The sequence below is a fragment of the Pseudochaenichthys georgianus genome, chromosome 12, assembly GCF_902827115.2.
Source record: "Pseudochaenichthys georgianus chromosome 12, fPseGeo1.2, whole genome shotgun sequence".
In the NCBI taxonomy this organism is placed as follows: Eukaryota; Metazoa; Chordata; class Actinopteri; order Perciformes; family Channichthyidae; genus Pseudochaenichthys; species Pseudochaenichthys georgianus.
Window position 1 is genome coordinate 22,022,579 of NC_047514.1, and position 16,631 is coordinate 22,039,209.

The following is a 16,631-nucleotide window of genomic DNA, read 5'->3' on the forward strand; positions in this document are numbered from 1 at the left end:
CAGGTACTTTAATTTACATGCAGTTTGCATCCGACTTAATGTCACAAAGGTGATGTGAAAAGCTTCAGAGCAACCGAGTATCAGAAGCTTGATAGAGTTCCAAGGAGTTCTGCTATTGCTTGTGTTGATATTTGAGTGCTGTCGTTGTATTCAGATGCTTCTCACACGGAGTTTAACAGTAGGGTATTAGGGCCATCTTTATTATAGAACTATATTGTTTCAAAACATATTTTGATCTATCAAATAAATAACCTAAAAATCTGTTATATATTAATGTTTCTATTACATTCGATAACATGTTTTCATGGGTATTTCTTTTCCATTCTACTCTTAAGAAAGTGCTGTTCAAAAACGGTGTTATTGCTTAAATGGAGAAAAGCAGCAAAGTCACAAATGACCTGCCGGATCTTGAGAATATTGCTTAGAAAATGACTTAAAAAGTGAATCAATTGTCAATAGAGTTACTTTCCTGTCGATGGAATAAATGTTGAATTGACTAAGTGTCGTCGGTGTACAGTAGATATTCAGCTGTGTCTTCTCTGCATTGTTATCTCTCTGTGCTCCTCTGAGTAGTTGACATCTTGTGTCTGAGTGGTGACTGAATCAGTGAGAGAGAGAGCAGATGGATCGGTGAATGAAAGCTCACCTGAATGAATCCTCAACAAAAGGTGTCAAGTATTTTGCTGAATGGAGCATTGTTGGACGGCCTTAATGCGTGTTGGAGGACTGCAGTGTCCTGCTGCCCAGAGGGTCAGAGGGCAGACATGAATTAAACATGTGGTTTGTTGTACTTTTGTAGCGCAGTGAGCTCCAGTTACTGTTTTGACTGCATTATCACATGGCAACGGTTGTCACGGGGCGGTTATTTACACCTGCTGTGTTAACCCTTAGCTGACGGGCAAATCTTACTGAAATGTGGATAGATATTATGCAAATGTCGCGGCTCCATGGCATGATTTAAAAATAAATTAGCAGGAAACCGATGGACTGTCCACTCCAAGTAGGGAATGAGTTCAAGTATCTCGGGGTCTTGTTCTCGAGTGAGGGAACAATGGAGCGTGAGATGGGCCGGAGAATCGGAGCAGCGGGAGCGGTACTGCAGTCGCTTTACCGCACCGTTGTGACGAAAAGGGAGCTGAGTCAGAAGGCAAAGCTCTCTGTCTACCGGGTCATTTTCGTTCCTACCCTCACCTATGGTCATGAAGGATGGGTCATGACCGAAAGAACGAGATCGCGGATACAAGCGGCCGAGATGGGTTTCCTCCGCCGGGTGGCTGGTCTCTCCCTTAGGTGAGAAGTTTGGTCATCCGGGAGGGACCCGGAGTTGAGCCGCTCCTCCTTCGCGTCGAAAGGAGCCAGTTGAGGTGGTTCGTACTTCCTGTAACTGTATATTTGAACAAAATGTACTCGCACAAAGAAATGGTGCTTCCCTGGGAACTTTTTAGCTGCTGATTGTGTGTTAGGATGATAAAGAAAAGTGTCACCTAGTTAAACAGTGTGGGTCATTGATGCGATTGTAATAGTTTTTGGACAACAATGGAACTCTGTGGCACAGAGGAAGAAGATGTATCGGGCTCATAATATACACACACAAAATACACCATTGTTTGTTATGGACTCTTCGTTAGAATGCATATTTAAATGTCTGCTGTCCATCATCCAAACCTTTTTGTTTGTTGAGCGCACCAGTGTTTTATCCACCCCTCCCCCACAGCTGCCTGATAAACACAGCCCAGTATCTGACACTATTCTAACCAAGTGAGATAAGGCCCCACCATGACGTGTCTATGCTGTAATCCCCACACTTTACCACAGGAACTTTACCACATCGGTGTTTTGTCACCATCAGCTGTCGACCAGAGGTGTTAAAGTAAATCAACCACAGAAACATCTTGAAAATAAGAAAGTAAATAAGAAAGGTTGTAAAAAAGACAAGTTGGTAGCTCAGGGTGTCGAATATGATGGTGAGTATATGTGACAAAGCAACATTAAGTGTATCCTAGTGTGTGTCCTCATTGACCTTATCCGTCCTCTCTGTCTCACACTGTTATTATGAGAAGTGATGGATGAGTGGTGTTAACATGTAGTTATTCTGAGGCTTTGATCGTCCTCTCTTTTGATTCACGCTGGTTTAAGCTTCATATTTATTCTAACCCAACCAAAATGTCCTGTCTATTTCTAATATAAATATGTCACTTTGGCTGTTTAGCAGATCAGCTGTAGGTTAGACCGGCTCACAACATGTATTGTTATTTCTCTGCCTTTTGGTGGTGTTATTGAAGTTAAAAAATATTTTCTTGCCGCAAGGGTGATGAGGAAGAACAATGCCCAGATTAGTATATGAATACATGTTTGGTCATTGTTAGACTGATAGTACTAAGGAAACGCCATACTGAATCTGTATGGGAATTTTAAACAGGCTCTTGTGAGCTAGAGATATGAGAAGAATCACAGTGTGCGATTGTTAACAGCATTTTCTGTGTGTGTAAAAGTGAAAAGGTTGCTCATTAGATATGAGACGGACATGTTACAACTATACCTAAAGAGTTTTAGATCTGTAAAGGGCTTGGATTAACAATAAGGTTAATAAAGACCCTCACCCTCAATTTGAATATCTGCCAGGTTGTGCTTCGATAAACTATGGAACGTTCATCAGAATAACAAGAACAAAAAGAAGCATGTTGCCAGTTGTGTAAATCCTTTTTGCTTCTCATAAAACCAGTCCAACAGACTGACAGTTACGGGCAACTTGATACATTGATGTTTACTTTGACAAAACAACACACACAGGAGTTAAATGACAGATGCTTTTAAATGTCACGGGCAGGGTGACATGTCACCAGGTCTGACTGATGAGGACACACTTCCCCACCTTCTGTTGCCCTGTGGGTGTTAGGCCTGCTCTTCTCCTCCTCACACATGTTCACATGTCGGTACTGTATCCTTACGGCCCGCCCACACTACAGCTTCGACAGCTTCAAAAACGGTTTCCAACGCGTCTGCCCATTCACTTTGAATGGGGTGACGTCACTTTTCGCCAAACTGCATTGTGGGAAGCAGAGCGGAGCTTTCCCGGCGTGTCAGGCTGCAAAAGTTGAGCAATGTTCAACTTTTGAAGCTTCTGAAGCTTTCGGTGGAAGCGTCAGCCAATCAAATCATATGCGAGTACAAGCTCTAGCCAATCAAACCGCTGCTTGTGTGTCAGGGGCGGGAGATTCATGTGATTGGTTGTTGGTCGAGCTTCAGACACGCCCAGCTCCAAGCTTTTTTTGAAGCTGTAGTGTGGACGGGCCGTTACTGTTAAAGGATGCCTGATCAATGAGATCACTCTGTGTGTTTCAGCTAATATTTAATTTCTGTTTTTCGACTTCCCTCATTCCTGAAGTGATTTAATCTTTTCTGTGTTTTTCTTTCTTGTCTGTGACGTAATCTCTCCTCCCCCATTCACTCGCAGTTTCACCCCAAAACCACTCCTCTGCTCTTGTGCCTCACGTGCAGATACACATACACACACGCACACATTCACATACATACACACACGCACACATTCACATACATACACATACACACACGCACATACACGTGTACACACACACACACACACACACACACATTCACATACACATAAATACACACATAAACACATACACATACACACAGACACATACACACATACACATACACACACACACACACATACACACACACACACACACACACACACATACACACACGCACATACGAATCCACACACAATAAAGCACTGAGTACACAATAAAGCACTGAGTACATAAATCAAGGCCTTTGAGGTTTGTTGGTGTTTATTTTTAAGCACCAACAAACATCTGTCTTACATTGACACATGAATACATGAGTGTGTGTGCATGAGGCCCTCAGAGGGAGTTAATGTGTGTGTACATTTTGTTCCATGTGGTCTTCTCTCAGTGGAGGAGGGGTTTGACAGGACTCCACGTGGCACTGCTTTTCCCCGTTTCTCACTTTTTCTCACATGGCCTAACATGAGCTGGTGAAAAGTGAACTGTGGTTGACATGTGATGATGTGCCATGTGATATGAACCCCATCCGGAGTGTGTTGCAAGATTGTTCTTGTTTTGTTTTCAGAGCTTTTTGTTCTTTATTTATTGTTCCAGCAGCCCAGTAGGACACTGGGTGAGTGTCACTCTAAACATAAACATGTACAGGCTGCCAGACAGGGCTATTACCCCCACCTGCTGTAACCTACTGGTATTACAGAGCACTGCAGTCTGTACCAGGGGCTTTCAGGGGAGAGTTCAAGGTGCGGGAGGTGAAGGGGACGGTACCATGCTGGTGTTCTAAAAACAGCTAGAAGTTTCACGTAGTTTGTCACTCTTTGACACATAGCTATCAAAGGCATTTCCAATCCAGATTCTTGCAAGTAGCACCATCATATTACTCCTTTGTGGAGTCATAACTCTGTTCACACATACACAATTCACTCATTCACTCATTAAATAACATGTGGTCTGTCTGTCTGAACATTGTTATCTGTGCTGATGCTAAGTTTACCCTGCCTGACACCCTGCTCTGACCCCATCAGATCTCTCTGGAGACGGAGCGCCTGGGTCCTCGCCGGCTGGAGGGCCTGAGGAGAGAGGACGAGGAGTGGCAGAAGAAAGCCCACGCTGCCGTTCTCTCCATACAGGACCTGACTGTCAAGTTCTTTGAGACCACCACTCGCGCACAGAAAGGTAAACGCGTGGAGGCCTTTCCTTTCTTTTTAAAGCAGCTTTTGTCTCACTGTGACCTTTGAACCTTGGTGTTGTGTGTTTACTCAAACACAACAAAGTTCAGTTAACACTCCATATAGGACCTTTCACATACTAAGGCCCCCCCCCCCTTCCTCCAAAAGTATTTTAATCCTCAAACCCTCTCAGCTATGAACTGCTCGGAGACATGCAACTTGATTTCTGTTCAGGCATAAAACAGGCTTCACTTCACTCGAATCAAAGCACTCATGCTCACATTGAAAACAGTGCCCAGTTTAGGCCTTCCACTGATTATAACAATGTTTTGATTCATCTGTTAATCACTTTCTTGATTCGTTGATTAATCGTCAGTCTATAAAATGTTTAATTAATTCATTAAGTGAAAAGTTTCAGCTTTAATCTCTTGTTTGTCGGCAGTCAAACTAAGGATATTCAGGATAAAAGATATTAACAGCGGAATATCTGTTAATATCTGCTGCTTCCCTGATGGCTTCCTCAGGACTGTAGCTGACATCCTCGTGGATTCATCTTCTTATTACAGACACATGCATTTCCTAACATTCGGTCTATATGCTGTAAAATGTATTATCTCTTCGATTTACACACGGCATCTATTGCACGTCTGTCCGTCCTGGGAGAGGGATCCCTCCTCTGTTGCTCTCCCTGAGGTTTCTCCCATTTTTTTTCCCCTTAGGCAAGGCAAGTTTATTTATATAGCACCTTTCAGCACCAGGCAACTCAAGGTGCTTTACAAAAATGAAAGACATTCAGATAAAGGCATTTAAAAACAGTAAAAGATAATAAAAGAAACATTCAAAGAAAAACAAAAAATGAAAGACATTAAGAAAATGGCATTTAAAATCAGTCATTAAAAAGAAAAGCTAATAAAATAAACATTAAAAGATAAAAGTTACAGTGCAGTCTAAGATATGAATAGTTCAATTATTTCGGTTCTTGATTTTGTATTTATTCACAGAACCTCGCTTTGGAAATCCGAACATTTCCGTCCCGATTGTTAATTTAGACTGATTGTTTTCACCATGTTATGCTTGCATGACATCCACAATCGGACCCTCAGGAGGGTGTACTAGCCCCCTACTCTGCTTTGCGTTCCATAACAAAGTCTTTAAGTGTTACCTGAACACCCCGTGTTACCAAAACACTATTTTTCACCCGTCGGTGCTGTGATACTTGTTCCTCAGTACAACTCACCTAAAAACTGATCGTAAACCCTGGCTACGATGGATATCCCAAATATCCTACTTTCGAGCAGTCCCTCTCATAAATGTCATGGAGAAATTAATTAAATTTAAAACATTAAAAGAAAAAATACATGGATAAAAGTTACAGTGCAGTCTAAGATATGAATAGTTCAATTAAAAGCAGCGACAAAAACCAAAGTCTTCAGCCTGGATTTAAAAGTAGTCAGAGTTGCAGCGGACCTGCAGGTTTCTGGGAGTTTGTTCCAGATATTTGGAGCATAATAACTGAACGCTGCTTTACCATGTTTAGTTCTGACTCTGGGGACAGAAAGCTGACCAGTCCCTGAAGACCTGAGAGATCTGGATGGTTCATCATTTAGCCGGAGGTCAGAAATGTAATTTGGGCCTAAACCATTCAGTGCTTTATAAACCAGCAGCAGTATTTTTGAAATCTATTCTTTGACACACAGGAAGCCAGTGTAAAGACTTCAGAACAGGAGTGATGTGATCCACTTTCTTAGTGTTAGTGAGGACTCGAGCAGCGGCGTTCTGAATCAGCTGCAGCTTCCTAATAGATTTTTTAGTGAGACCTGTGAAGACACCATTGCAGTAGTCGAGTCTACTGAAGATAAAGGCATGGACAAGTTTTTCCAAATCCTGCTGTGACATTAGTCTTTTAATCCTAGATATGTTCTTTAGGTGATAGTAGGCTGATTTAGTAACTTAATTTAATGTGACTTTTGAAACTCAGGTCAGAGTCCATGACTACACCTAGATTTCTGGCTTTATCTGTTGGTTTGAACATTGCAGACAGAAGCTCAGCGCTCACTTTCATACGTTCTGACTTTGCTCCAAAAACCATTACCTCAGTTTTATCTTTGTTTAATTGGAGAAAGTTCTGACACATCCAGTCATTGATTTGTTCAATGCACTTACTCAGTGTTTGAATTGGAGCATAGTCTCCTGGTGAAATTGTTACGTAGATTTGTGTGTCATCTGCATAGCTATGGTAACTTATTTTGTTGTTCTTCATTATCTGAGCCAGTGGTAGCATGTAGATGTTAAAGAGAAGAGGCCCCAGGATGGAGCCTTGAGGAACCCCACATGTCATATTTGTCAACTCAGATGTGTATTTACCTATAGAAACAAAGTTGTTTCTGTCCTTTAGGTAGGATTCAAACCAATTTAGAACTGTTTCCGAAAGTCCCACCCATTTTTCCAGTCGGTCTAGTAATATGCTGTGGTCAACAGTGTCAAACGCAGCACTGAGATCTAATAATACTAACACTGAAGTTCTGCCACTGTCTGTGTTTAAGTGGATGTCATTAAAGACCTTTACAAGAGCAGTCTCAGTGCTGTGGTTTGGACGAAAGCCTGACTGGAACACATTAAACTGTGGGTTTTCTCTGGAAGTGTTTCCTTGTACGATGTGAGGGTCTAAGGATAGAGGGTGTCGTTTTTCTCATCCTGATATTCTGAACAATCTGTGCTGTTGTATTTGCTGTAAAGTGTCTCTACTGTAGGCTATTTTTATTATATGTACAGCACTTTGGCTCGACCAAAAATCGTTTATAAATGTGCTATATAAATAAAACTTGATTTGATTTGAAAATTCTCTGATCAGGGAATTTTGGCTTATTTTTCTTTAGAAATAACTCCTAAAGATGTATCAATCAGGAAAATATTCCCCATTTAACTTATGTCAATCATCTGATGTAATAACAACTATTAATCGTAGCTTTAGTCTATTTCTGACAGTTATCTATAATCTGTGTTGCAGCTTTGTTTGAGCGGATGCGTGCTGACCAGAAGAAGTTTGGGAAGTCTGCTTGGGCAGCAGCGGTGGAGCGGATGGAGCGGCTGCAGTACGCCGTCTCCAAGGAAACCCTGCAGCTGATGAGGGCCAAGGAGATCTGCCTGGAGCAGAGGAAACACGGCCTGAAGGAGGAGGTAAACAACGACACACCCACTGAGGCTCCTCCCATAAAGCATCGTAACAAAGGTTGTGAGACTCGCTGGTTATTTTGAAGCCATTGACGGAAGAAATATGCAGCATAAATAGAAGTTGCCACTATTAAAAATACTAATTTTACTTTGTTAAAGTGTCTAATTAATTGCATAAAAAAATACTTAAATGTATTGCTTCATCTACGGTATCATATCAGAATTGATCTGTTGATTTAAATGTTGTTTTACTGAATCTGCAAAGAAACTTTGTGTGAAAATACATGTAGGAGGAAAAAATACCAATATTTTGTCCAAAGTGTAGAGGAGCAAAGGTAGACATTTGCATAAAACTCAAGTACAAGTACTTCAAAAGTGTACCCTTACTCTCATTTCTGTACTAGAGTAAATGTGCTTGACCATAGCAGGAGTGAGTGACACAAACACTTGGACTAGGAGAAGTTGAGAGAGAAGGAAAAAGGCAGATAATGGACATGTTAGTGAAGTGACCTCATGGCTCAGACATCCTGTAATGGAGTGAATAACATCCTGGTGTACAGCAGCGAAATGACTCATGGGACTGACTGTTGGGGTCAAACCCTTGCCTTACATATGTCAATCCATTGTGGAAAGTACCTGTTGAACGCAGGAGTGGTGCAGCACAGCACAAAGAGAGAGAGAACAGAGAAACTGTGCCTGGTTCCATTTCTGTTTCTGTTCAAAACAGATGGAACACAGGAAGTGCTGCTGAAGCCTGAGGCATATGCCCTCTGGACTGTGGTGGAAGAGTGATGTCATTGTGTGTTGTGCTGTGGCTTGTAGATGCAGAGTCTGCAGGAGGGAGAGGACGCCTTGCTGCGAGTGGACCAGCTGGAGGCGCTGTACTACGAGCTGCAGCTGCAGCTGTACGACATCGGGGCGGAGGTGCTGCGCTGCGAGGAGCTGCTGCTCAACTCCCAGCTGCAGAGTCTGCGCAGACAGATGACAGGTGAGCGTCTGCTCTGGGATTCAAGGGCTTTGTAAAGCATGGGGTGACAGACTGAAGGGTTATAAATGTCTCACTGATATAACAGGCGGTATTGAAGTTATGTTGATATCAGCGTAGATATATGACAATGAGTAACAAGACATTGCAATTTAATTCAAGAGTTTGTCCCCATGGGATTGAAGAGGCATGTATGTAGAGAAGTACTTTAACACAATAATTCAACATTTTAAGAAATACCAAAAAGGCAAGAGTAAGTTATACACATAATGATCATAACGTGGATATTATCAGATGTAAATATTATTAAAAGAGATGAGCTGTACACATTATCAGAGGAAAATAATACGAGTAATATAAAGCAGTACAGTGGGTTATTTATCAGGACCTATGAAAAACAAAATAGATCAATTTCAAACAGAGAAAATATTTCTTGTACCACTTATAATGTAATTCCATCAGTGTTTACTAAAACATTTCAAATGTATCTGCTCTAATGTTGTATCAGAGCGGCAGGATGAGGTGGTGTACTACGATGCCTTTGAGAGCCCAGACGCCATGAAGGGTGAGGACAATCACACCACCACCCCGTCCCCCCTCCGAGACGAAGAGCTGAGCGTCCTGCAGCAGAGGACCCGGCAGCTGGAGGCCCGCAGGGGCCGCATCACCACCAAGAAGGTCTACCTCAAAAACAAGAAGGTAGGCACAGCTGAAGTGCAGCTAGAGTTTACAGTGGTCAGTTGTTGAGGCTGCTGGAGTCATTTGTCTGAACAGGCTGGATCAGTGCGGCATTTACGTCTTCTCTTTCTGTTTAGGAAATCTGTATTGTCAATCACAACCAGAAGATACAACAGCGAGGCAGCCATGATGATTCCCCGCAGACTCTGCAACACGTAAGACTCCATATTTATGCTGCATCTGATAGCATGTACGCACAATATGAAATAGTTTTCATATTTATTTCGATAAGGTTTTGGTGTAGGAAATAGATATTAGTCATTCGCAGTGAAAAAACGCATTCCAGGCATACAGAGAACACTGTCTCCCTCATAAAAGCTCACTGCTGTTTTGAAATGTTATTCCCACACAAGAAATGTATTCTGCACAATAATAGTGAAAAGAGGTATCTTGCTGTGTCACTTTGTCCGGAGTGATTGTCTGTTATTAAAAAGGAACTGTCAAAATACATGGAGTAGAACACAATGGTGCTTTTCCATTGGCCCTTTCTGCCTTTACAGCCAAACTATGTTGGGTTTATTTCAGTTTCCCTTTGCAGTTTTGCAGTAGAATTTTAAGAACAATTATGTTTACACAGCTGTTGACCACTTATCTATCCATCCCATCTATGGATAAATATCTACTTATAAATGTAATGGACTCAGGACAAGCGCAACAAAAGTTAAGACACACCTCAAGCACGTAGCCTTGGGTTGGGCTGATGCAACAAGTCTAACCGAGTGAAACCAAACCAGCACTTGGGGCCAAAAAAGGCTAAAAATGCAACAAATACCTGCGATCAACGACTATCTTCTTTCTGATTGATTAGCAAGAATCCTCTCATGCTGCATGCTTTGCTTTCATACCACAAACAAACCTAAAACAGCCTCCTTTTTGAGAGGTTGTGGTGTGGTTGATTCAATCACCCCAATTCCTAAATGAACCGCTGTACGCAGGCGAACACGCCAAACCAAGCCATCACACTTTACTACATCAGACCATCTCTGTCACTTCCTATAAAGGGAGGAGCAGCTGAGGAAGACGAGGCCAGGAGCAACGCCAGAGTGAGTCAGGACAGACAGAGGACTCTGGACAGACTGCGCAGCCTCAAGCTGGTGAGAACATCCCATAATGATCCTACTCTGTAGTCTGGTATTATTCATTTGTTTATTTTAGTTTTGACTTTTCTAGTTAGATTTCAGAGTGAGTTTTACTTTAGTTGAACTTCTTCAGGGAGGTTTACACATTTAGTTGTATTTATTTTGTATAATGTTTCAGACCTATGTAGCTTCATATACATACCAAAAAGATGGTTGGAGAACTTTGTAAGAAATGGGCATTCATGTTTAAATACTTCGGAATAAACTCGACTACTCCTCACTACCACATTCGGAGAAAGATGTCCTCCTAACCACAGCATGCTAACTAAAAGCCTGAGCCGAATAGCTTGTTTAAAAGGCATTTGACAATACTCAAATCATGTTCTGGTTATTTATTTCCACACTAGACGGATTGTAAATAACAATAGGGATTCACTGGGAACTGATTACAGCATAGCGCCATCTCCTGGAAGGTCAAGTTTCAAACTATCTAGGTCAAAGTCATAAAGTAATTGGTGCGCTTTGTTCATTTTACGTTCAATTTTTTAACCAGGTAATATGGGTTTCATTTAGTTTCGGTTAAGGTTCTGTTTTAGACCAAGTATTTATGACAATATTTTCAACTTCACCTTTTAGTTTGTGATATTACCCTGATGTTGTGTCTCACTTGTTTTGTTGTTGTCTCTCCCCTCAGCGCTACCCGGGCCAGGTGACCCTGAAGTCCAGCCGGCTGCATCAGTTCCAGCCTCCCAGCCAGAGGAGGGGGGGGGCGCCGGCCAGCACTCACTCAACCAGCGTCCAGACGGACTGCTCCAATCTCCCCCTACTCTCCGCCCCTCCGACCCACGACCCCTTCAGATGCGACAGCGTCTCTCTACCCACAGTTCCACTGGGGAACCTCGACACGCATCCCTTCCTCTCGCTGCCACCTTTTCCTCCTCCCCCACCCCCCCCTCCTCCTCCAACTCCCCCCTCAGAGGAGCAGCAGCAGGGTGAGGGCAGGGAGAAACCCCCCAGCCCGGTGCGGCGTCATGAACGACAGTCTGAGTCTCTGCCTCTGGCCCCCTTCTCCCCTCGGTTCTTCGACAGCAGTCAGCTGCAGACGGCCAGGAAGAAGCTGAAGAAGACATCCTCGCTGGACTCCCCGCAGTGGAGAGGTGAGGAGGAGACTCACTTTCATTTCGGTCTTGAGACATTTATTATAACAAAGAAAATATTGATAAAAAGCGCGTCTCCACCGACAATGAAAACTGATATAAGGAGAGTTATTTTATTGTGAAAAAGAAATGGTAACAAAAAGAGGGTTAGGTTTCATGGAAATCTTATCAAATAAATAATAATGGTAAATGGACTGTACTTATATAGCGCTTTTATCCAGTCTTTAAGACCCCTCAAAGTGCTTTACATACTACATGTCGTTCACCCATTCATACAGAGCAGTGTACCTAACTCTAGGAACTAACATTCACACACCGTTGGCCATCGGGAGCAACTCAGGGTTAAGTATCTTGCCCAAGGATACATCGACATGTTGGCTGCATGGGCTGGGATCGAACCCACAACCTTCTGGTTGAAAGACGACCGCACTCCCTCGCAGCCACAGTCGCCCTATAATAATAGTATTTATTTGTGGAGCAGCTCTGGAGCAGCTGTCATACACACACTGCAGTTTAAAGTGCTCTTCATCAAGTTGTGTTCATTTTTTTAAATATAAAAAAGAACACTAAAACAAACACATTAAAAAGATGGTTGAAAGCACATACAATTAAATAAAAAAGAAAACTTTAAGAAAGATTGACCTCAAGGATACAAACTATTCAAATGAAGTCTGTCCTATAGTTTCTCTTGAAGAAACTGTACTTAAAATTAAATATTCAATTAAAATGATCATTATTATTAATGAATGTAAACCTTTTTTATGCTTTACTCACCAGTTATTCACGTAGTATTAACTTCTTAGGTAAATTGTTGGGAATTATTGTTTAAAAAGTTAAGAAAGAACTGAAAATATGATTTGTTCCTGTGTCTCCATCTTACTTTATAGATACTTTGGCCAGGTTCATTGTTGAGCTGTTAACAAAGTACATTCTTTGTGTTGTGAAGTTCTAACTGTGTTACCGTTGTGTTTTAAGCAGCGAGCTCCCCCATGGACGAGGTTCTGAACTCTCTGAAGCGCGGCTGCTTCCACCTGAGGAAGGCGGAGCTGCGGGTGCTGGGCCCCGACCCGGACGACGACAGCACCAACATCCTGGCTCAGATCCGGCAGGGCGTCCGGCTGAAGAAGGTTCTGGCCCGGCCCGAGCAGCAGCGGCAGGCCAAGAGCTACACACACTCCGCCGACGCTCTGACCCGCAGCATCCACGAGGCGCTGCGCAGGATCAAAGAGGCGTCCCCCGAGTCTGAGTCCGAGTCCGAGGACGAAGGCCTGCCCTGCACCGACTGGGAGATCTAGACCAGCTCATTGGACGTGTGTGGAGACGTGGAGCCCACATGAGGAGAAAACAAGCGGACAAGCCGGGGTTAAACCACCTGGAGAGACCTTGGTGCACTTTGAACAGAAACCCTTCATTTTTGATATCAGTAAACCGCTCAGAAGTATGTGGTTTTTCTATTCATACTTCTGTTTGTAAAGACGGACCACTAATCTTTGTTTTGTATGTCGTTGCTGTGGCGTTCTTGGCGAGGATACAACCTCTAACCTCTCATGAAGTCAGTCCTCTCGCAGAGTCCTACTGTAGCTTGCTGTGATGGGTTTGTTTTAGAAAGTGAGTATTTAGTTCTTCATCTTTTCTCACGCTTACACCAACACAGTAAGCATTCTGACTGTTCTACGAGTATATGTGTGCTGTACACTTTTACATTCAACTATGTTCCAACCATTCGTACTGTACTGTATACTCCAGCGCATTCAAATGCATAAACGTGTGCACCATGAGAAACCTTTCAGAGGAGAATAGTTTGACATTTTGGAAGGGATTACTGCTAGCTTGAGCTCAGCAAAAACAGATTTAAATAAAAAGGTCATTCCCAAAAATCTTACAGTTATACTTTAGTTTGCTGATTTGGGACATCCTCCTGTCAAGAAGAAAACTAAAATCATGTCAAACATACAAATAATAATCCAATACATGGAAAAAGTGACAGAGTAAGATATGATATACAAGAGCAAAGGAGTTTGGAGGAAGGAGATCAAACTACAATTTCAATCTCCACCATCTGTTTTTGAAAACAGAAAGTTAGTTATAATCTCGTCACAACTCATCTAAACAGAAAGACATAATACACACATATATATATATATACATTTCAAATGCCAACAAACCTCCATATATCTGCTGGGTATATCTAATTCAAAGACTCGTTGTTAAGTTGTAGCCCACAGCTCACTGACTGACTTACCGCCCCAAGGCTCCATGGGAAATGCAATTCTAAAACTTAGAGCATAGTTCTAATAATAGTGGTGAAAATATTCTATAAATATTTAACGTATACTTTATTATTGTCACTTTGAAAACAGCTGATCTAGTTTAACTGCTGTGTCTGATGGTGCTGTAGATCATGTGATGAGATCCAAACACACGTTATACCTGCAGACTTTAAGAAATAAAGTCCTCTGCTTTCTCTCATCCACCGATGCCATCGTGACCTAGTCAGTATTTTTGACTAAATATATAAAATATAATATATATATTCAGCACCAATTGAAACTATAACGATTACTTGAATCTAGCTTGGGTCGCTCTCTGTGGTCGGCTGAAGTTGCTGCCACACTTGAGAGTGAAAATGAATGGATGCTTGTAAGAATGTAATGTATGAAGAGGATTGTCGCCCTTAAAGAATACCATTACCCTCCATCGTGATCATCCATTATAACACATTACCAATCAATTACTCCACAAGATCCAAATACATACGACCAAAAAGAAAACTAAAATAGTATATTTACAAGTTGCAACAAGTTTTTCAGATGGATACAAATCTACTTTATGGACCTCTACTGTTAAAATATCATGTGAAATTATTCAGCAGAAAATACATCTGAAATTATTTAAACAATAGGTTAATAGTTTGAGTCACTTTTTTTATAAAGCAAACATGCAATTTATTCTCCGTTTGTAGCTTTTCCAATGTTACAATTGACTGCTTTTCTCTGTTTTATGACACTTTTTAAAGAGAATTTCTTCCAGTTGTGGCCCTATTTTAAAGCCTTATAATTCAGAAAGAAAACTACGTGCAGATACATATTAAGGTTCAAGATGTTCCATGCGGACACGCTGAGCAAAAGCACACCCAATATTTCAAATACTTCAAACACATGGATAGCAAACATTCCATTCAGCTGAAAAGGCTTCATCGCCCTCTGCTGGTGACAGGTTGAAAACATTCAGATCACGTGTCATGTTTATATTTATTTTTACCGTCTTCTTAATAACCTGAGAGTCTCTTCTCTTTCCACTGCCTTCATTTGCTTTCCAAGTTCATTTACTCACTGGAGTTGTGTTGTTTGACTTTGTTGTGTGTGTGATTTTATACCAGTCTCTTATTATGTGTCAAAGCTGTCTTTTAACAGAAACTCACATTGACTTTCCTGTATGTAACCAGTCAATCATTAATGGCTCCATTTCGATGACAGAGTTTGACTTATTTCTACAAGTCGCCCTTTTTCTTTCTTGATGAGAGTTAAATGAGAAGATGACCACTCCTTTCTTTACTAAACAAGAAGATAGGGTTAGTTTATCTAGTATAAAGATGGTCACGGTAGCTCAAACCTTTTTGTGTGTTTTTTGGGTAAGGAATATGCTTATTGACAACATTTACATGCACACAATATTGAGTTTATGCCCTTATTCCACAAAAGACAATATTTCTAGAGAAGCTGTTTCAATGGCTTGATAATATTCCAATAATAATCTTTGTACTTGTTGGAGGGTGTGACATTGAACCACCTTCTTTTGGCCACATGGGGCAGTATTGAGAACTGAAAACATGCAATTACGCGACACAAAGCTGAGATTTATGCTTCATCTGCAGTTTTGGCCAACCATGTTTTTCTGGTTATCTGTATTTCAGGAGGTGGTTGTGACCAAAGCCAGAGCTAAAAGACCGTTAATATGAAATAAAAAACTTAAAATGTGATGGTTTTAATGTTGGGAGTGTAATTCTTGACAAACCACCAGTTCCATATTAAACGTACCAACATGAGTGGTGTCTGAGCATCTCATTGAACTCTCTGCAAGAAAGCAAATAAGCGTTGTTTCCAAAATGTCAGCTGCCACTCAAACAGAAAACTGTTGCTAAGTGTTGAACCCTGTGTGACTTGAGAACGTTCTGCATGCAGCACCACGACATCGCGGCTCAGCCTCTGCTTTCTTTCCTCCCCAGAAGTCTTTCATAATCATTTTGAATAATGTGTAACAGAACAGAAGCAGATACAGAAACTCCCTCTCTGCCGAGTCACTTTTCTATTTGAGCGTGGGTACCTTTGTGCTTTTTAAAAAAAGAAACACCCTTCTGTTAGACTTGTAGATTCTCTCTAACCTTGAACAAGACACTAGTTTGACCTTTGACCTTTCATGACCTTATGCATGTGACTGGTTTTAGGACGAACCCATCACAACGTAAGTGCAATAATGAAGAAGAAAAAGTCATTTTTATGAATCAAATACTGTAATGAAATGTAAAGATCTATCCGCATGCCTAAATGTATTGAAGTATTTATTGAGACTTCATATTTTAAAATGATTTTTAAAAAGCGTACAAATGTAAATGTGCTTTATAAAGTTTTCTTTTGTTGCTTTTTTTGGTTCCTATCACGACATTCCTCTGCTTTCTATATCCCAATTCTATATATTTTTTCCTTTCAAAATAAAATGAAGCTCCAAAATGTCTTTGAAGGTTTCTTTTTATATCGAGGTTGAACATTTAACTTATTTAA

The 16,631-nt window shown here is 41.4% G+C and overlaps 1 protein-coding gene across 2 annotated transcripts in view; it reads left to right on the plus strand.

The window, feature by feature from the left end:
• The window catches only part of jmy (junction mediating and regulatory protein, p53 cofactor), a 30,151-nt gene extending 13,577 nt beyond the window's left edge, over window positions 1–16,574 (plus strand). The window contains exons 3-10 of one of the 2 annotated variants that reach the window (XM_034095637.1): window positions 4,580–4,730; window positions 7,731–7,900; window positions 8,717–8,882; window positions 9,388–9,578; window positions 9,695–9,772; window positions 10,619–10,711; window positions 11,391–11,853; window positions 12,829–16,574. In XM_034095637.1, the coding sequence (XP_033951528.1) occupies window positions 4,580–4,730; window positions 7,731–7,900; window positions 8,717–8,882; window positions 9,388–9,578; window positions 9,695–9,772; window positions 10,619–10,711; window positions 11,391–11,853; window positions 12,829–13,148 (1,632 nt within the window). In that variant the 3' untranslated portion in view covers window positions 13,149–16,574. The remainder of the gene's footprint in view (window positions 1–4,579; window positions 4,731–7,730; window positions 7,901–8,716; window positions 8,883–9,387; window positions 9,579–9,694; window positions 9,773–10,618; window positions 10,712–11,390; window positions 11,854–12,828) is intronic. The other variant, XM_034095638.1, reaches the window with a different exon arrangement.
• The last annotated feature ends 57 nt before the right edge of the window (window positions 16,575–16,631 follow it).